Source organism: Sciurus carolinensis, chromosome 3, assembly GCF_902686445.1.
Source record: "Sciurus carolinensis chromosome 3, mSciCar1.2, whole genome shotgun sequence".
NCBI lineage: Eukaryota > Metazoa > Chordata > Mammalia > Rodentia > Sciuridae > Sciurus > Sciurus carolinensis.
Window position 1 is genome coordinate 178895417 of NC_062215.1, and position 20140 is coordinate 178915556.

At 55.3% G+C, this 20140-nt stretch overlaps 1 protein-coding gene across 8 annotated transcripts in view; it reads left to right on the plus strand.

Moving 5' to 3' along the window:
* Agap1 (ArfGAP with GTPase domain, ankyrin repeat and PH domain 1) overlaps positions 1-20140 on the plus strand; it is a 480841-nt gene that overhangs the window by 354099 nt on the left and 106602 nt on the right. For all 8 annotated transcript variants that reach the window (XM_047543038.1, XM_047543039.1, XM_047543040.1 and 5 more), the window contains one exon: positions 5245-5406. In XM_047543038.1, coding sequence (XP_047398994.1) covers positions 5245-5406 — 162 coding nt within the window. The remainder of the gene's footprint in view (positions 1-5244; positions 5407-20140) is intronic.

Genomic DNA, 20140 nt, shown 5'->3' on the forward strand with positions numbered 1-20140 from the left:
TTTATTCTCCCTCTAGTCACGCTTGTCAGCTCCCCGAGTGAAAAGTGAAGCTGCTACTTGACTCATGCTTCACGTCCGGAGCTCAGAGAGGCTGCAGGTTGCGATCATTATCGCTCATGTTATATATTTTTTGGGGTGTGCGTTGAACATTGATGCCCGATTGGGAAGAACTAATGGCCAGTGCTGAATGCACGGGATGGCCCGGCCCAGCACCCTTCTCAGGGCCCCAAGTGCCTGCGCCAAAGCCGGTCTAGATGTGGAGGGACGAGGCTCGCGCTGCTTCTGCCTCTCCCCCCGCCCCCCACATCTAACACTGCCGACTGCGGTCTCCCGCTGCCCGGTAACTGACACCCAGTGAGGTGCGATCTCCCTGTGTGGTCAGGAGTGACAGGAGCAGGGCGCGTCCCTGGGCACAGCTGGTGCTCACTCAGTGTCTCAGGTGGGCTGAGAGGCACCTGCGGGGCTGGAGCAGATGCAGGAGGGACGCATGCCCTGTCCAAGCCGCACACACTGTAGTGGCTTGTAGTCTAGACCCGGGGGTGCTGAGCAGCCCCCAGGGAATCTCGAGATCTAGGAGCCAGGGTGTCGACTGTCCTTTCGGCCGAGAGCACAGAGCCCAGGGAACCAGAAGCCCGCAGCCACTGCATGGGGGGGTCTGAGCCCGGCCACATGCCCAGTCCTGCGCCCTGGACTTCCTTGTGATCACACTGCCCCCTACCATCTGCGCACCCCAGGTGCAGCTGCCTCTTGCAGTGGGCTTTCCTGGGGCCTCAGCCAGGCTTGCCCCGTCCCGTACCACAGCTGCCCATCCTCGCCCAGCATCCTCTTCTTACCATCTGTGTGGCATCTGTTGCGTGGACCGTCCAGCCTTCTGAGCCACACCCACTGCCTGCCCGCCCCAGCCCCAGCAGAGGGTTTGGTTCCCTAGGTGCTTGTGAGCCCCACCCAGCACCCAGCGAGGACCCAGCGAGGATGCTGACCTCAAAGAGGTTACGACACTGGTTGCCCCGCCAGCAGGAAAGCTGGGACAGCACCTGCAGAGCCCGGACCCGGTGTCGGGCACTGATTCAGGGGCAGAGGTGGAAAGAGATGGTGCCCAGCCTCTCACAGCTTGTACCTGACCTGGGGCAAGGACAGCCCACAGACCCACCTTGGGGACCTCAGTCCCGGAAGCAGCAGGTCAGAGGGTGGGTGGACAGTGCTCTGCAGGGCGCAGGGACTGATTTTGCTCCTCTGGCCTGATGGTGGGTGGAAGGGGCTTCCAAACCATGGTCTTGCTCTCTGGCGGGCGGGGCTTGCTCCTCCCCTTGCATGGCAGCCAGGTGTCCGTGCAGCAGTCCCCCCCGCCCCCCGTTGGTCAGGACCAGCTGGCGCTCTGCCCCTCTCTCCCCCCAGGTTGCTCCTGGGCATCTCCCCACCTCGCCTCCATTCCCCTGCTGCCCTTGTCTGGGCGCCAGGTACTTCCCCCAGGGACCCTGGATGCCCCAGAGGCCTGCTCCTTATCTGCAAGCCAGCAGAGGGTCCTTGCTTCTTCCTGCAAGGCGTGTGTTTGCCGCAGGTGGCATCCTCCAGCTGCCCCTACCCCGGACCCAGGACAAACAGATATTTATCAAAGGCATCAAGTAAGAAATGAGATCGGCTTTCTTTTCAGTCCTCGGAAATCAGAGGGAAAGGGTTTTGCCTGAGCCCTGTGAGTGGGGGGTGAGCGCGAGGGAGATACTTCCTCACGGTCAGTCGCCTTCGTCCATGGCCTTCCTTTCCAAACGATCGGAAACTCAGGCCGGTGGTCTGACGCTATGGGAGTTGCTTGTGGTTGGTTTTGAAAGCAAGTTGACAATGCTTCTGTTACACACCAAAAGCAGTCGCCACCCTGCGCGGCCTCCCCCTCAGAAGCCAGCTCCCCAAAACCAGCTCAACAAGTACCCCTCCCGTCATCCATCCTCAGTGTGACCCTGTTCTCACCCAGTGATGGGATGCCCACATCTGACTGTAAGTCCAAGGGCAGAGTGTGAGGTGAAGACTGAAGATGAGTCAGAATCCCGCAGGTTTCTCAGCGACATTGCAGACCCGATGGTTCTTTGTGTGTGTGGTGGGGGGCACTGTCCTATCCTGTAAGGCGTTTTTCATCATCTCAGGGATCAGCCACTTGACACCTCTGGCACCTCCAAGCTGCTCAGTTTGATGACCAAATCTTCAGCTGCCGGGCACAGTGATGAAGTAGCCCAAGCATCACTGAAGGCTGAGGCAGGAGGATGGCAAGTTTGAGGCCAGCCTCAGCGACTTAGCAAAACCCAGCATCAGCATTTTTTTAAAGGTCTGGGGGTGCAGCTTAAAGAGAGAGCACTCCTTGTTCAGTCTTAGTACTGTAAAAAGAGGGAGGGAGGGTTTTCATCCGTTGCCAGCTGGGAGGGATTCCTAGCCAAGCCCCAGTGGGTCTGGGGAACTCAGAGCCACACGGGGACAGATCTCAGGTATCACAGGGTGCCCAGGACAAACAGGGGTATGAAGGAAGTGCTGGGGCTGGCCCTGGGAGGGTTGGCAGTGTCGCCACACGCCGTCTCCTTCCCAGAAGCCACTCGCTGCCTCCCTCAAGCGTGTCTGGAGTTCCTTCCTGGGCTGAGTATCTCAGGACACCGAGAAGATCCGGAGATGCGATGGCCGGGTTCTTGTCAGTTATTTTGGAAAAGACTCTCACGTCTCCGTCCCAGCAAGGGGAGCCCCCAGCCGTGCGCCAGTGAGTCAGGTCCACGCAGTGGCACCCTGACGGGGTGTTTTGCATGCACACAGAGAAGGAAACAGTGGCTTCTCTGAATGGAGACAGTTCATCAAAGAAAAAATATCAAACAGATGCCCCTTTATTGTTTTAAATTGTCAAAAATACCTATAAGCCAAGTACCCGTCTAGCCTTCAACAAATGTGTGTCGGGATTCCTTGGTTTCTTTGTAGGCAAGTCCAAAGGCTGAGCTGGACACAGTGTGCTTCACCTGGCCTCAGCCGTGATTCTGAGAAACTTCCGGGTACAGCTGTTCCTCGCAGGGGTGAGGCTGTCTCCACCCACCACCCTTCCCAGGGTCTTCATCCGCTTGGATGGAAGCAGGCTCATGCTCAGCATGGCTGAGAACAGCTAAGGCACTTGTGAAGGATGGCAGGCGCGGGCTCGGAGACCAGGTGCACACAGAACACAGCTAGCAAAGAGCTGCGGAGTAGAACAGCGAGTCCAGGAGTGTCCCTCCATGTGTGTGTGGGGTCGTCGTGTGGACCGACCAGCCGTGTGCGTGTGCCGGTTCTTAGGAAGGATGTCGATACGTTCTAGAAAGACAAAACTCCCCCTCCCCCTGCAGATAGTGGGAGGGTCTGTCCTGCTGCTCTGCCGCACCCTGCAGGGAAGCCAGCCCGAGGTAGCCCTGGCAATCAGGCACACTGACCGCATGGCAGCCAAGTGCAGGAAGTACCAGCGGTGGGCTCAGTGTACAGTTCAGAGATGAGACTGGTGGTTTGGGAGAGCGTTGCCAGTTTGTGGTGACAAGGACAGCAAGAAGGAGTCAGGAGCAAACTCAGCCTGCTGAGTGGAGGGCGCCTGGCAGACGGGGTGGAATAACAGAATCGGCACCCATGACTGCCAGGGGGCCAGTGCTGCTCCTCTGCCTCCACGGTCAGCGTGACCCCTCTAGGACGTGACAGGCAGGCTGGCCGTGTTCTTCAAGTCCTTTCTGGGCCTGGCACAGGGAGGACGGGTCACAGGGTGATGGCATTGAGACCAGAGCTGAAAATATTTAAAATGAGCAGAACAACTCATGTGGGGCTTGAGCACCGAGTAACACGTGGGATCACCTCAGGATGAAGTAACGGCCTGAGTCTCCAGACCCAGAGCCACGGCAGCCTCGGAATGCTGGGAATCGTGCACAGAAATCTCACGGTCCAGCTTTGTTCCCCATGGGACGTCTGCAGCTTTCCTCTGACCCTCAGTGGAATCGAGTGTTTAAATAATTAGGGAAGAAGCACCACATCAGAAAGCCTGGCTGGCTCCCAGCTGGGGTGCCGGGTGGAGGCCCCTGGAAGTGGCCTTAAGGCAGGACCTGAGCCTAAGGGCCAGACAGCAGGTGTCTGGATCACGTGAGAAGCTGTGCACAAGAGCAAGGGGCGACTGAGCTGAGGCAGGAGTCGAACCACGTCTTATGTAAACTTGCACCCCATCCCCCCAACCCGGCCGTCATAGTCAGACAGCAGGCCAGAGGGGACTCGATGCCTGCTGTCCCCTGGTACAGTCCCCCAGGTGTCGGGCAGAGTGGAGGGGGTCGGCGTTGGGCCTGGGCGCACTGGGTGGCAGTGGGTGCCCAGCTGCTGTGCCGGGCAGGGGTCCTGGCCTGGCGTGCTCAGCAGGGACCCCACACCTCTAAAGTGGCTGGCCAGCAGTTGGTGCTCAGAGCGGCAGCTGAGGGAACAGGAGGTGGGGCAGAGCTTGCTGTCCCCGAGGTTGTGAACCTGCTGAATCATGAATGGAGAATTCTCATGACTCAGAGAACCTACCTCCTCCACCACCTGTCCCACCTCCAAGTCTGTTCATTCCTGGTGGCTTAGCATCACTTTTGACCTTCTATTTGGTAAACATAAAAATAAGTAATAAACTGAGTTTCGCTTGCAGTGAATGATCATATGTGCACACTGGTTTTCAGACCTTCCTAAGTTGCTCCAGTGCACCAAAAACAGGTGGAGCTACTTGATGGGCTTCCAAGCGCCATCGCAGGATGTTGGGGGAGGAACGGCTCGCCACCGGTCACCAATCACACTGTCACATGTAGTGTTGTGAGAAGAAAGATTCAGGCACCTCGTCCTGCGTGCACAATCAGTCCCATTAAAGATGCACTCTTGTGCATTCCTGTCTTTATTTCATTTCTGGTGTTCGAGGTAATTATGGGAAAAGAAAAACGTACAACTGAAAGCCCACTGCTTCCCTTTTGCAAGATCATGTATTCTGCACATGAGTTTCCAGGACTCCTGTCATGCAAAGTAGAGAATGTTAAATTCTCCTAGCATGACGGTGACAAAGAAATCAGTGCCTGTGGGTGGCTGGGGCACCGTGATCTTCTCCGGCTGGAGGCTCTGGGCCTCCAGTCTGAAGCTTCACAGTTCGGCACGCTGTGCAGGCCTGTGTGGTGCTGGAGGAGCTTTGCGTGAGTGTCTTCCATGGTCTCCTTTCTCTGTGCTTACCTTTGCATTCTTTTGCCTTTTCCGATCCGGTGGCAGACACAGGACTAGGTGACTCCGTGTGCTCCAGCCCAAGTATCTCCAGCTCCACCAGCCCCAAGCTCGACCCGCCCCCCTCCCCTCACGCCAACAGAAAGAAGCACCGAAGGAAGAAAAGTACCAGCAACTTCAAAGCCGACGGGCTCTCTGGCACTGCTGAAGGTAAGGTGTCCCGGGACCCCCAGAGTGACTGCATTTCTGAAAATTCCCTTCTGGTTTTCCAATTTGTGAAGTCAGATCCCCTTAGAACCAGTCGCACAGCCCCTGTGTGTGCTATCTGTTTGCAAGGTGGCCCCGCAGGGCCTGGAGCCTTCTCACTGGCTGGTTCTCTAATGATGCAAGCCACGCTGGGGTCTCAGCAGCTGCTGGTCATTGGTAACACTGGTCTCCATTGTAGGCCTGGTCAAGTTCTGAAGCCCCTCCCCACCTGGGCCACCGGGGGCACAGCCAGCCACTCCAGGTGGGGTGGGCCGTGCTCTGCCGTCACCACCTCAGTGAGCTCTCTGGTGCTGGCTGGTCTGCGGCACGCAGGCAGCCGTCTCGCCCCAGCCTGTCCTGACAGTACCTCTTCTTCTTCTGCTCAAGCACCTTGACTCCTTTTGCTTTGTGGGTCCCCTTGGCCCTCCAGGTGCCACAGTTGCTTGGCTCCTCCTTTTACTTGCTGAGTCCTCCCGTAGTGACCATGATGGCGGGTGTGATCTTTCTGACACAGCTCCTTCAGATGAAGCCACGTTTTTTTATTCCACAGACGCAAATGGAGATGGTGCACGCATGTGCGTGTGTATACACACACACACACACACACCCCGTGTCACGAGAGGCAAAACTAGTCCAATTGCAAGAAACAAATTACAGAAATGCTTCAGAGGAAAATTAAATTCCCAGCATCGTTGCCGTGCCACCCGTGGCTTTGTGGGAATGGCGGGTCTGTCTTGGGCAAGCATCCCCCGCCAGGAATTCTTTACTACTTACGTCCTTCCTCCTCCTCCCTGTCTGCGTGCTGTTCCTGGGTGCTCCACTGTCTGTGTGTTCAGAACCATGGGCCCATAGACATTGGCCCTGGTAGGGAAGGTGGCCTGTCCCTCCTGTGCCCCGGGGTTAGTGTGAGCCCAGCACCTAGCAGGGAGGAGCAGGGGTGCTGGCAGCGTGCGTGGCACCCCCCCCTCAGTTGTGAGTGGGCAGGTGGGTGGAGAGCCGGAGAGCTCCAGGCTCCTCACAAGGGGCCGGCCGCCCTTCTCCAGGAGCCCCCGTTTGTGTCCCGTCAGCTTTCTGCTAACAAGGTTGGCCAACAAAACCCAGGTTTCTCACGTCGCGATACAGGAGGGTGGTTCCCTCATAGTAGCAGTGGTGAAGTCATCACGAGTCAACGCCCCCACCTAGACACTCCCAGGAGCCCCGCCTACCAGAAAAGAATTTGGTATAAATGCCCGAAGTTGGTGAGTCTCCTTCAACTCGCAACCCTGATGTAGGCTGCGGGTGGCCCCTGCCTTGGGGTGGCCCCTGCCTTGGGCCGGGAGAGCTGCGGTGCTGCCACCTCCAGGCCACACCTGAGGCACGGGGCGGAGACGCTCCTGCCCCTCTCCACAGATGAGTGCGTGAGGGCACGTGTGGTGTTTCCAGCTGGCCTGTGGCTTTGTGGACAGAGCACGGCCTGGCGAGCTGGATCACCATGTCCGCTCATAACCACGGTCGATTCTCCCGGTGATGTGCCGCCTGCCGTGTGAGCCCTGGGGACCAGGTAGGGCCTCGCAGCGGCTGGGAGGTGCACTCGGCCAGCACTGAGCTTGGAGGAGGGTCGCTAAGTGACTTGCGCACGTTGGCCCCATGCCCTCCGAGGACGCTTGGCAGAAGGGCCCTGCCTGGCAAGCTGCAGGCCACTGTCGTGGAAGGTCCCACTGCAGAGGGGGCGGCGTTAACAGAAAGACAGGTACCGTGGAAGTACCCACCCTGCACCCTCAGCAGGGCTCCCACGGGGGCCAGCAAGTGGGTGGCACGCAGACAGAAGCACAGGGTCCAGGGCAGCTGCCCTCACTTTGCAGGGACATCGTTCCAGTAGGAAATAAGCAGTGAGTTCTTAATGAAGAGTGACTACCCTTTCCCTGGGGTAAAAGTCAGCCTGTGGGACCGCGAGTCACTTTTGTGAGCCCGTCTGAGTTCCGTTATTTCTAAGGCAGTTTCCCCCACAGGTTAGCATTCCTGAGTCACTGCCATTGAATTCACTGTAGAGTCAGGGATACGCGCTGTCTCTATGTATTTATTTTGTGTTGGGGCCGTGCTGGGGCTCGAACTCAGGGCTTGGCGTGTGCTAGGCGAGCACTCTACACGGAGCCACATCCCAGCCCCTTTTAGTGGTCTTCACAACTACTAATTCCTTAAAGTCCATTGTGGAAACCATCCAAATTAGGCATTCTGTTCTTGAAGTCAAAGCCAGCCGTATGTGTTTTGCCAGCGCTGTAAGAAGTAGCTGCTGGTGGCTCCTGCATGGGCAGGTCCTTTGCCACCACTACGTTGTTGCCCATCCTGTGCTGGAGACTAGAGATGGAGACACTCTGTGGAAGGCACCTGGGAGGTCACTGACTTTAATGGTTCTGACCCACCTACTGGGACAGATCTCTGCATTCAAACCTCCTAAGAGCGTTAAAAAAACCCCACCAACAACTGATTCGGTCAGGGCCCTGGAGAAGGTGCGTGGCCTCAAGCTAGTCACTGCAGTTACCCTGGGAAGTGTCTGCAGAGGTGTGGGAGGAGCTGGACAAGGAGGGGCGGGTCTCCAGCAGTGAGCTGTGGCCTTCAACAGAGGGACACAGTCCCACAGGTGACCAGGGCAGCATTGTAGCCCCCTCCCTTCCTCCGTCTGCTCAGCCCTTCCTCACCAAGTCCAACCAGAAGCTGCAGATCCTGAGAGCCGAGGATGCAGACCACATGGGTCTACCTCGCGGGGCCTTTTGCATGTCCCTGGGGAGATCAGGCCAGTGACCACGGCGCAGCTTTCACAAGCACTGTAGATTGGCAGTCTCTCGAGGGAAGGAGTGTGCTGCCCCCTGTCTCCCTGTCGCCATTGAGACTTCCCACATGGACCTCAGTGCCATCCCCAGCTGTGCGGGGCGAGGAGCCTGCCACTCGGGCATCCTAGCCCCTGCAAGAGGGCAAGGCCAGCTGTCTCTCACCTTGTGGTGTGCCCAGTCAGAAAGCAAAGGCTGGGGAGCTTTGTCCCCACTGCTGCGTCCTCCCTGGAGATCCCGTCCACCTGGGGCTGTATGGCCAGCAGGAACTGGGCTCCTTCCAGTGAGTGCTCACAGCCCTGGCTCTCGCAGAGTCCCCGAGCGTGGATCTTATCTGCTAAAGGGCAGGACTTGAAGTCTACATCGAGTGGCAGATGAGACCTTACTGAACTCCATGTGAAACAGTCATTTCTTACCTTAAGTGGATTTGTTGAGTCTAGAAAACTCCAGGAGCAGAGACGATGGCCGAAGGATTCCTCACCTTTGTAAGTACTTGGATGTCAACGTGACCGACTCAGAGCTGACGCTGAGCAGAGCGTGCCTGGTGAACCCCTTCCCTGGGCTCTTGGGTAACCATGACGTATAGAGCCGTACAGTGCAGAGGTAACCTGGCCCCGGGGAAGGCTCAGGGGTGAAGTGAAGCCACTTTCTGAACTGGCCACCCCATGCCCTTTAATACGCAAGCCTCAGAGAGGGGCGTCATGCTCAATGTCCCGCACCAAGTCCTGAGGCCTGGGCGGTGAGGGTGCAGGCACACAGGGACTGCTGTGCAGGCCTCCATGGGCATGTGCCCGCCCACCTGCCAGGAGCCTCTGCGGGTTTGGTTCTGTTCTTCCGGTCTCTGTAAGTCTGAGGGTTTCTCAAATGCTTTCCTCTGTCATCATATTGGGCACTTTGTGATATTTTTACTCAGGAAAACTAGACTAGAAGCTAACATTCTGTCTGTAGTTCAGCTGCCAAAATCCCAACAAGAAATAAGTTTTGGTGGTCTCACTTTTAATGCGTCTTTCACTCTTTTCCCTTTTCAAAGGCAGAGAATTTTTAAATCGTGTTCATTGACAGCATCAGGGACAGGGCTCTTTCCCACTGATGGCAAAGTGGGAAGACCCTTTGGAAGCAGCGTCCTGTGGCCTTACACTAACCCGTGAGGGAAGAGTGACCTTCCACTCCGCTGCTGCTCGTACCCTCCGTACGCCCGTCTCCTGGGCCACGGAGAACACTGACCTCGGCGCCTGTGAGAGACTTGAAGGGGGATCGGATCTGTTGGGGATTGTTGAGTACAGCAGAGAAAACGTGCGTCCTTCAGGTCTGGTGATGGTGGGCCAGTGAAAGTGAGTTCAGATGAGCCTGGACGGGGTAGTGGTGGGACTGAGGCTGGTCCCGAGGGACCCTGGATGACTTGGAGAAGAGCGCGAGGAAGGACCGAGGACGTGGAGCCTGAGATAGGCACAGATGACAGAAGGCCTTTCAGGCGTGGGAGGTGCCGGCCTGGCTTGGCCTGGGTGGCCCAGCTGACTTCAGCGGGACCCACAGGTGGAAGCCTCAGGGAGATGGATTTGGTTTCAATAGTAAAAGAAAACGCCTAAGAGCCAGGCTGCGCTGAGAGCAGCAACCCCAGCCCTGCAGTGGGTGCAGCCCTGTCTGCCCACCCTGGAGGGACAGGCGACACAGAGTGCCTGCACCGTGGCCCTGGGCCTGGCCAGCGCCAGGCTGAAGGGCGTGTGCTGGGGAAGGTCCTTGGATGTGGGGATTTTCCAGATCTTTAGGGACCTGTCACCGGGCACTGTGCTTTCTGGGCATCTTCTTATTGCGGGTCCACAGTGAGCCTGTCATTGCTGAGATTAAGCCAGTCTCTGCAGTCGCCTTCTGTGGCCCCGGATCTCATGATTCTGTTAGTTTGGTAACATTCATGCAAGTTTGCATCAAGTGCTAATTTTCCTGTTTCCCCAGTGAAAAGGCTGAAGTAGAGAGAGGTTAAGTGGCTTTCTTGTCCAGGGTCAGGTTGCTGGTAGGTGACAGAACTGTCTCTTGATTCTCTGCCTCAAACTCTTTCTGCCAGGCAAAAAGCAAGTCTTTGAGGTGTGTGGAGCGGCTTTTGAATCTAGGAGTGGAGCAGACTGAATAGCTTCCTTGATATTTCTCCGATTCCATGTAAAGACACTGACTTTTATATGGATTCTAACATCTAGAAGTTGTGTAGCAAAAAGATCTTTCTTTTTAAATGCTGGGCCCATCTGATTTACCCAATCTTACAGACAAGAAGGTTATGCAGAAATCCTGATCCCCACCCCTGGGGTCACCTGGTGCCTGTGCTAAAGGTCTCAGAAGGGAATTTATTTCATCCTTCTTATCTCATTCCTTTGGTCATTTGTTCCAGTCTTTACTGAACCATCGAGTGGTTGATCCCAGATGCATAGTGAAAGATCGTCCTGGACAGGGTAAGCCACAGCAGGCCACCTGCCGTGGGAGGAAAATAATTGCTCACCGCACCTGAACTCCTAAACAGTCAGGGGAGGCCCCGAAATGTTGACCAATTGCATCAACTCCAGGGGTACACAGGTCACTTTGGACTTAGTTTTCTTTCACTCTTACACGGGAGACCCTGAAATTGTGGATCATTCTGTTCTCTCATCAAATATTAAGCAACAACCACAGGGGAGTCCCCCAAGGCTCCATAGGACACTGAGAAATAAAACTCAGCCCTCTCTCCCCAGGGAATGGAGAGCCTTCACGTGGAGGTGAGGCATGTGCTAGAAACTACACCCAGGAGGCCAGGCAGAACGTTGAGGAAGGGTGGGGTATTCAGAAGGCAAGCACGGTGAGTTGTGAGCGCCGGGGGTGGCTTGCCTATCACAGAATCAATTTGGGGCTCTGCAGGTCTGGTGCACATGGGTTCTCCCAGTTGATGAAACTCTGCAGTCATCACCTCCTCGCCGAGTGCTGGCTGCCTGTGCCCTAAACAGCAGCGGTGTGGCGGCGGGATGGGTCCTGAGGTGTGGATGCGGGTCTCACTCCAGTCCTGGTTAACAGGTGTTGCTGTTCTTGGCCACATACCTTTACCTTAGGGTATTTTTAAATTAATCAGTTGGTGTTTTGAAATGCACTTCGGAGGGAAGTAGAGAATTCAGCATGCGCAGTGTACCTCAAGCAGTAGTAAGCCCAGGGGACTCGGGCCGTCTCTGACCACGGGGCCATGTCGACTGCTTTGTGTCCTCAGCCCTCATTGGGTAATTTGAGGGTTTTGCACATCACGCTGGGAGGGGCATTTTCTTTTGTTATTTAGAATACACAAGCTCCTAAGTGTCTCCTTGCCACTGTGTTCTCTTCTTCGCTTCCGGGGTTCAGTCGCCAGCGGGAGGCCGGACGTGATTGGCAGGTCTTCGTCAGCGTGTTGTCGTTTCCCTGTGTACAAGGTCTTTCTCTGTTAATTCTGTGTTATTTAGAAGTGGCTAGAACGATGGGGATTTATAGGCGCTAACCATACGAGTCTTCCTGTCGTTCGTCACTCCTGGGTTTCCAGTTTTCATTGAGCACTGCATGTTTCTTCCTGGTCTGAGTTTTGGAAGCTCCCCTGAAAGGAAGACAATTGAGAATCTCTGTATCAACTCCCTAAAACTCTGGGATCCACAGTGATTTTTCAAAAGGAAACTTCCTTGTTATTGACCAGTTGTTAGTGCATCTGAATAGTTGGGTTGAGCAGTTAATTCGGTGCATGTGAAAAGCCAAGAATCAGAGTCTCTTCCCAAAGACAGGCCGTAGGGCATAGGAGGCCGGCCAGGCCTTGCTACCCTGGTGCTGTGGGTCATGGGGGACACGTGTGTCCTAATGGACTTGCCTGCTCCCCACAAGCCAGGTCAGTTCCCCAAAGAGATTTCTCAGGTTGAAACTCCAGCTGCCCAGAGAGTGGACTTGCTGAAACTGAGTGGACCTGGGTTTACTCCAGACGTTGACATTGTAGATTGGGCACAGTTGACTCAAAAGCCGTCCTGCCGGGTACAGTCTGGCCGCCACAAACACACACAAGCCATAGCGCTCTCAGATGCTTTGTGGAAGTCGGCGGGTCGGAAATAAACAAAGATGAGTCGGTCACAGTGGGGGAGCCGGAACAGAGGATTCCCATCATGACGAGCTAACGGACAAGAGGATTTTTGGATTTTTTTTTTTTTTTTAAGTCCACACAAACTAAACAGGTCAGCTTCAGGGCCGTGAAAGCACATTGAGCACCTACTGTGTGCCAAGTGTGCCTGATGCTGCGTGTGAAGTGGCTGAGGTGGTCTCTGCCCTCGGCAGGCACGTGGCAGTGAGCAAAGCAGGTCTGCGGCAGGCCAGCCTGGGGAGCGCCATACCTGAGCATCTGGGTTGCCAGGAGACCTCAGGAAGGCTCCACAGAGGGCCGCCATACTCCATCCCATTCTGTAGACAGTGGGGGGCAGTCTGAACAGTGAATAGGGACCCATCTCAGGAGCCCCGTGGTGTCTCAGAGTCCTCTGGAGCCACAGGAGAGTGCTCAGGCTCCCTGTCCCCTGCCATGAGGGATAAGAACCTCACTCTCACCACATGCAAGTGGCTTGCAGGGCCCTCTAACATGCAGGCGTCGGGTGGAGGCCAGCACCTTGTCTTTCACCTGGACGCGGAGGTGCCCTTCTGCCTCTGGGCCGGTCAGCTCCAGGGTCTCCACGGAGAACGGGACCGCACGTTCTCCTCCCAGCACCTGAAATTGGAACTCGGCACAGCTTGGGGGCCCCTGGGTCTGCTGGCTTCAAGGAGAGTCAGTTCCACCTTGAGTTCCTTCTCTTGATCCCAGAATGTTCTCACTCTCTGGGTCTGTGGCTGCCACTTAACCTGGCAATGAAGCTGTGACCCCTGGACCAAGTCCTGCCGCAGACAAGGCAGAGCTGGTTCTGGCTGGCAGCGCCACTACCCTCAGGCCTTCCTTGCCATCCAGAACCCTTCTAGACTTTCCATACCCGCCCCCGCCCTGCATGTCTCATCGCAGAGGCGCAGGGATTCTGGCTGAAGCGTGATGTTCAGAAGGTAGGTGGCGTGGTGGTCTGGATCTCGGGAGGATGCCACCTCAGCGCACGCAGCTGGGCCAGGCTCTGCACCAGGCGTGTGGCGGGCTCCCAGCCATCAGGACGCCAGGCATCTACATCCTCGGCGCCTGCTCTCCTCCCAGCCCCGGCAGCGGCGAAACTCAGCAGAGCGCCAACTGCGGTGTGGCAGAGGCTGCCCCCCTCGCGTGGGGTGGAAAGCAGAGGAGCTGTTGGCTGAGCACCATGCCTGGCGTGTGAGACAGCTTGGCCGATGGGAAGGACTGAATAAAAGCACGGACACCTTTGATCTCAGCCCCGACGCCACGTCAGAACACCAGGGTGGCCTTGGCAGCAGGTAGCTCCTCTCACTGTGGCCTGCTGTTCGACTCCCGTCCCGTGGAGGCTTGCTGCCTGACCTGCAGGCGGCCACCTCCTCTCCACGTGTCCCCACCTGGCCTCCCAAGGTGTGCACACTTTGGGGGAGAGGGGACAAGCTCTGCCTTTTTGCGTACAGCCGCCAGTCCCATTGTGGGGGCCCCATCTAACCAGCCTAATCACCTCCCACAGACCCAGTCTCCAAGCACCACCCATGGCGGGTTGGAGCTCTGACACAGATTCTAGGAGAGACACGGAGCCTATGAACCCGTGCAGCTCCCTGTTCCTGCATCGGGTGTGTCCACCCGATGCAAGGTGTGTCCACCTTGCTATTAAGGGAGCTGCTTGGCGGACTCAGTCTCTAGGGACAGAACCAAGCACAGTTCACAACTGCCCACCTCACTCCTCCTTCCAGGGTCTGGGATCCATCGTTAGGATGGGCCATCAAGTGCAAAGGAAGGGAGCCATGACTCAGCCATGCCTGCCCTTGACCTGTGGTCTCGCTGCACAGCTCAGACCCTCCTATAGTGTGTGGAGGGTCTCTTTTCCCAAATGAGGGAAGGAGCTGAATGAAGGCGAAGGTGAGCCCAAGAGCAGCAGGTGAGTGCTGGGTCCGGGGCCTCCCTCAGCTCTGGGCTCTGTACACACCTGCGCCCTCCGCTAGGCACAGGAGGAGCCTGTGCAGGCCAGTGCTCTGGGCCCTGCAGCCCAGTATCTGCCCATCTCTGAGCACCTGCAGCTCTCCAGGGGCGCCCCTCCCGCCCTCCACTCCCCACCCCAGCCCTGGAGAGAACTAAGCGGCCTCTCTTTGGCTGGTTTTGATCTCTCCTGGCCTCTCCCGGGGGGACTCCTGGCTTGGTGTTAGGGCATCACTTCTTGGCAAACAGCTTTCTTTTTCGTCACGTGCATGCACACGTGGATACATTCAAACAGAAGATATGGCCACCGCTCCTGCCACTCAGGATGGGATAACATACAGTGTGACAGGGGACATCCCTCTTGAAGCTTTTTTGGGCTTGCGGCCATTTAACTTGGAGGCATGAAACAGTTTTTATGTTCCTGCAAAGGAGGATGCGCTTTTCTTTGCTCTCTTTTGGATTAGGAGAGTGAGCATTTGCAGGGCAATCTGAAGTTGGAGGGAAGAGAGGAGTGATGGGTAAGCCCCCTGTCCAGCGACTCCTTGTTGCCAATTTCCATATTAATGGAAGACCTGCTGCCTCTGGCTCCAGGTCCTCTCCTGATTACTGCCCCCTCTGGTCTTAATGAGATCTATTAATGCTCAGGAGAAGGCATGGCTGGGGTGAGCTTGTTTATTTGGTAATCTTTGCTGATTTCCCTCCCACCTCTCAACTCCACCCCTTTCCCATCAGATGAGTTCTTGGCTCCAGGTATCAAGGCCTGGGTGGATCACCAGTGGAACAAGTGGGTACGGTGGAAACTTTACCAGGCGTTGCCACGTACACACACAACTTCACTAGGGTTTCTTTTGTATGCGGGACATGGAGAAAATTGGCCATTTGTCTGTGGGGTAATGGGCTTTGTTGCGATATGAAAATCTATCAAACGGTTGGATTCAATGACATTCTATCAGAGTTCATGAAAAGCACCTACTGCACACAGTTTAATTCTATTTAATTTTTTTAAGGGGAAAAAACTGCAAACGGAAAATGTTTTAGTTTCTCTTAAGCTGATTTCTCTCTGCTTTTTCTTAAAAGTGCCTTTCTAGTTGCACACAGTGATGTGATCATTATCTGCCACCTCGTCGCCCTGCTGCCTCTGCATGCAGTAAAATACAAAAAAAAAAAGAGAGAGAGAGAGAAACCAGGGGAGCTTGTGAAGTATGACTCCCCATCCCAAGACTCATTGCCTGCGATTCGTACCGCTTGACAGTAATGATCTTATTACAGTACTGTGGACCTTGAAGAGATTTCGTGAGGAGAGGGAAAGGACGAACCTCCGTGTAATCAAGTGGTGCTGAATATTCCACGCGTTTTTGATCACACACTGATTGGGCACAGTTTTGGCCCATCTTCTAGTCAATTATGCATGGCCCCTGTGCTCCTCGGGTAGTCGGAGCATTGACGGCTGTTGTCTGGGCTTTGGCAGGCAGCCAGGGGTTTGAAGTGGCTTGCACACCGTCACTGGGGTAAGTGCTTTTTAGTTGGAATTGATTACCTTTCTTTGGGTTTTGCTTAATAGCAAAACTGCATCTGGAGAGGGCTTCGGGTGCGAGATGGACGTATCGGGCACTCAGAGCACGCGGACTCCCACTCGGTGTTTGGGCTTCCTTGCTTCCGTCCAATTCCTATTTGATAACGTGATGTCTGATGACGTTTAGGATGTTTCTCGGCACTTGCTGCTGCGCACACACGTTGAGCCCACGTGAAGACGGGTTCGGTTGCGTGGCTGCCACACTCAGGTTCCCGGATTCATCCAGGGAGGCTCCCAGCTTTGAGGAGAGCAGTCAGCGAGTTTCCATCTTGGCAAAAAAACACTAATTGCCTGGAGATGCTTTCATCTGCAGGAGGGTCAGGCACGAGTTCTTCCCGCCGTCGGTCGGCTGGTCTTGAGCGATCGTGGGTTTGGGCGTGTGCTGCTGCCCAGAGCCCAAAAGGGCCTGACCTCACAGCTCAGCCCACTGTGTGGTCTCTGAGCCCAAGGTCATCCGGGAGGGGGCTCTTCTCCCACCAGGATGGTGCGTGGTGTCACCTGCTATGTAGGTCACACAGCTGGCCCACAGTGATGTGTGCACGAGAAGACCCGTGTGCACAGAGCTATGCTTCTCACTTAATTCTGACTCCTGGCTCGTGGATTGTTCTGGAATCACTGGGTAGGAAAATTCCAAAGTTGTTTTTAACATGATTTGTGCAAGACTGCAGAAGAGTACATCCTGGAGTAAGTCATCGTGCCTGAGGTTTCTGAGAACATCTTGAAATCACCAAGAGCATAGTGTCCTGGGGGCCCCGTCCCCGAGCTGAGTCCCAGACTGAGACTCCCGACATTTCTCTGGTGAATGTTCCAACAACTTGATTTGACTCTTCCTAATGAAATAAGTAGGCAGCTTTGTTCTTTTACTTGATTTTCGTTGGTTCTTCCATACTTCCTGCGAGTAGGAGTAATTTTCCCCTTCAGTTGGCTCCCTGTGGAGGCCGGGAGGCCCTGTAGGCCTCGTATCAGAACAGTGCTGCCAGAAAGCTCGGGAGCGCCGGACTTAATGTCACGCGTGCACAGAGTGTTTTTGTTTTTGTTTTTGTTTTCTATTTCATGAAAATAAAACATCTGTCAGCATTTAGATTTGATGATGACTCTTTCAGAGAGGAATCAGTCACCAAAGAGAAAATCTGAGTTGCCCGTCTATTAGCAAGAGCCTCGCAGCCCGACTGACCCTTTGCTGCACGGCATGACCGTGCGGTTAAACGTGTTGTGGTCCTCTCCTGACCCTCACAGGAGCCCGGGGGCAGGTGCCGTTATCCTTGTTTTTATAACAGAGGAAACCGTGGGTCGTAAAGTTTAACTAACTTGCTCAAGGCCACAGCATAGAAAGCTGCGGATCGGCTGGACCCGAGCGGGATGCGCGATGTTCCGCTGCTGCCTCTGCGGTACCTCTCCTGTGACCTTCCCTCCCTGCAGAAGGTTGGGTTTGCCTTCTCTCTCCAGAACTTCCCTTCTCTGGGACTTTTCCTGTCAATTAAGTTCATATAAATAGAAAGGACCAAAGGATGCTTCTTAATTTTAATAAGTCAGTATTCAGTCCATGTAAACTTCTGTCCTTTTACCTATGTCTGTGTGTCAACACATTGACAAATTGCATTTTTACAACACTTGGAAAATACCAAATGTAAAATTAACAAATGGTCAAAGTTTTAAAGGTTGTCGTTGTAGAAATGGCATGTATTGTGGTGATCTGTTTACAACCAGGCAGTTTTACCTGAACCAGGTGACCCTTCTAGTAAACTAGAAGATATGGTGTCAAAATGAATACAGAGTAACTCTTGTAATTAGCATGTAGTTACCCTGAACTGACCAGTTCATCCAACAGTTTGAGGTCACTGTTTCCTTGACCACCCTCCCATCACCAAATCTTGCTTTATTCCCTACTCATGAGAACATCAGTGGGAAGATCCAGCTAGGAAGTGGGAAGAAGGCAAGTTTGGTGGGTCCCGAGGACCCCTGCTCTAGTGTGCTGCTGGGGACCGTGAGTGCCCTGAACTGTCATTTGCTCAGAGGAGGGCTGGGGTTGGGTGATTTCGACCTCCCCTGCTCTCCCGGGCCCAGAGCCAGGCGCACAGAGGATCCTCCCGATTTGTCTTGGAATGGCCTGGAACACCTGGGTCTTGTTCAGTGCCCTCCTAGAGGGAAGGTAGCCACCCGCCTCCCATCGCGTCCCACTGCCTCCCTTGGAGTAGCCTCCCCTGCCGGTTCTCTTTGCTTCCTCCCCTGGTGAGGCCCCCTGCGCTCCCTCTGATGGCCAGCTCATGCTTTGCTCCCCAGGATCGCTCTTTCCCGATCCCTCTCGCACACAGAGCTCTCAAACGGGAACTGACAGCCCTGGACCACAGGCCGAGTCGAGTTCCTGCTTTCGACTTTGCCCAACCCTCCCTGCGGTCAAGACCCACGTGGAGTACATGGAGTGGCCTGATCCATGACCCCGCGGTCAGGGGAGCTGCTTGGCTGAGAGGCAGCCTGCCTGGGGGGGGGCCTGGTCTCCTGGACGCTGGTGCTGCAGTGCCCGCCTCCACCCAGAGCAGCGGGTGGAAGCCAGAGGAAGCTCGGTCACAGAAGCAGCACCTGCAGGACTCCTGCGCCGCTCCTCCCAGGGCCCAGGCGCCTGGCGGTTTCCTCTGCCCACCTTGAGTCTGGCCTGCCCTCTCCCCTCCTCCCTCCTCCTTCCTCTTCTTTCTGGCTTCTCTCTCCTCCTTTCCTCTGCCCCTCTCTTCTCACCTATACCTACTACTTTTTATTCCTCTCTCTTGTCTTCCTTTCCTTTTTCTTTGGTTCCATCTTTAACTTTTTTACTATGGCAAAGTGTTCAACCTAAAATGTGCCATTTTATTTTATATTTTTAGTTGTAGATGGACACAAGCCTTTATTGTTGTTTGTTTACTTTTATGTGGTGCCGAGGATCAAACCCAGGCAGGTGCTCTGCCACTGAGCCACAGCCACAGCCCAGAAACGTGCCATTTTAAGCACACAGTTGCGTCGGGGTCCCTGATTCCATCCGCACACTCCCCGTGCGCCACAGCTGTCCTCATGTTCCCGAACACCGCGCGCCGCCCCTCAGGAGCTCTGCGCCTCTGAGCCGTGAGCCCCCGGCCCCGGGGACCCCGAAGCTCTCTGCCTCTGGTTTGCCTCATCCTTTACTTTACCTGGAAGGAATGGCAGTTCTTGTCCTGTGGTGTCTGGCTCCTCCCTCGCGGCACCCACTCCAAGTCCCCGTCCCTGCGGCGTGGGCGTGCCTGCCCTTCACGCTGGAGGGCGTGTCCTCTGTGGGCTTGCCACCTTTTGGCACTCGCCGGCTGGTGGAGACTTGGGAGGCTCCTGCCTGGCCGTTGCACTGGCCCCTGAGTGAGCCTGGTGAAGGTGTGCAGGGTGACGCCCAGGAGCAGGGTTGCTCGGGCCGCTGGTAGTCCTCATTCGCTTTCTGAAGAACTGCCAGATTCTTTTTCTTGACGTCACTCTCTGGCTTCCTCTCTTCCCTCTCCGTAATATGGAATTGCGGAAGCGCTTTTAACTGAGTGAATCAATTAGTAGGCCCCCTGCTATTGACCAAAACACACGACTCGGACGTGTTACACATTTTTTTTTTTTTTCAAAATATAATGACAAAAACAAAAATCCTGGTATTAGTAGTTAATGCCGCATCTCCTCAGCTTTTGAGTGACAGCTGATTCCCGTCCCTGCCCTCAGGAATCAGCTACACCGCCTGACAGTCAGGATCCCCCCAGGAGTGGCTTCTGAGCCTGGCCAGGGGCCGTGTGGAGCGCAGGCTCCTTCCTGGCGTGGACGGCCGGGGCGTGCTGCTCACCCTTCAGTCTGCAGAGATGAGCTTTCCCCCGCGTCTCTGAAACGCCTGCATCTTTTTCTGTAACTCTCCATTAATGAGTGGCCCAGCCGGTAAATGGGATCTTAAAGGTTAGAGGAAGTTATATATATCTTTTTTTTTTTTTCAAATCTGCCAACTCCACTCTGGCTGAGCTGAGCTTATCCCACTTCATTCCAGTGCCTTGGTCCTCGTCCCCTGTTCCCACCCTCTTCACTGCGGTCCCTGTGTTTTCCAGAGCAAGTGTCACCGTTACCATCCAAACTCCCGAGGTCCAGGTGGCTTTCTGTCGGGCGGCTGGTCTCGGGCCTGTCCTGGGGGGAGCCTCCAGCTCCTATGTGCCTTTGCCTGCAGGTCTCCTCAAAGCCCCAGCAGTGACCACGGCCTCTGCTGTCCTCTCCCTGGCTAGCAGTCATGCCGCCTTTGGTTTTTCTGTTCTTGGGAGT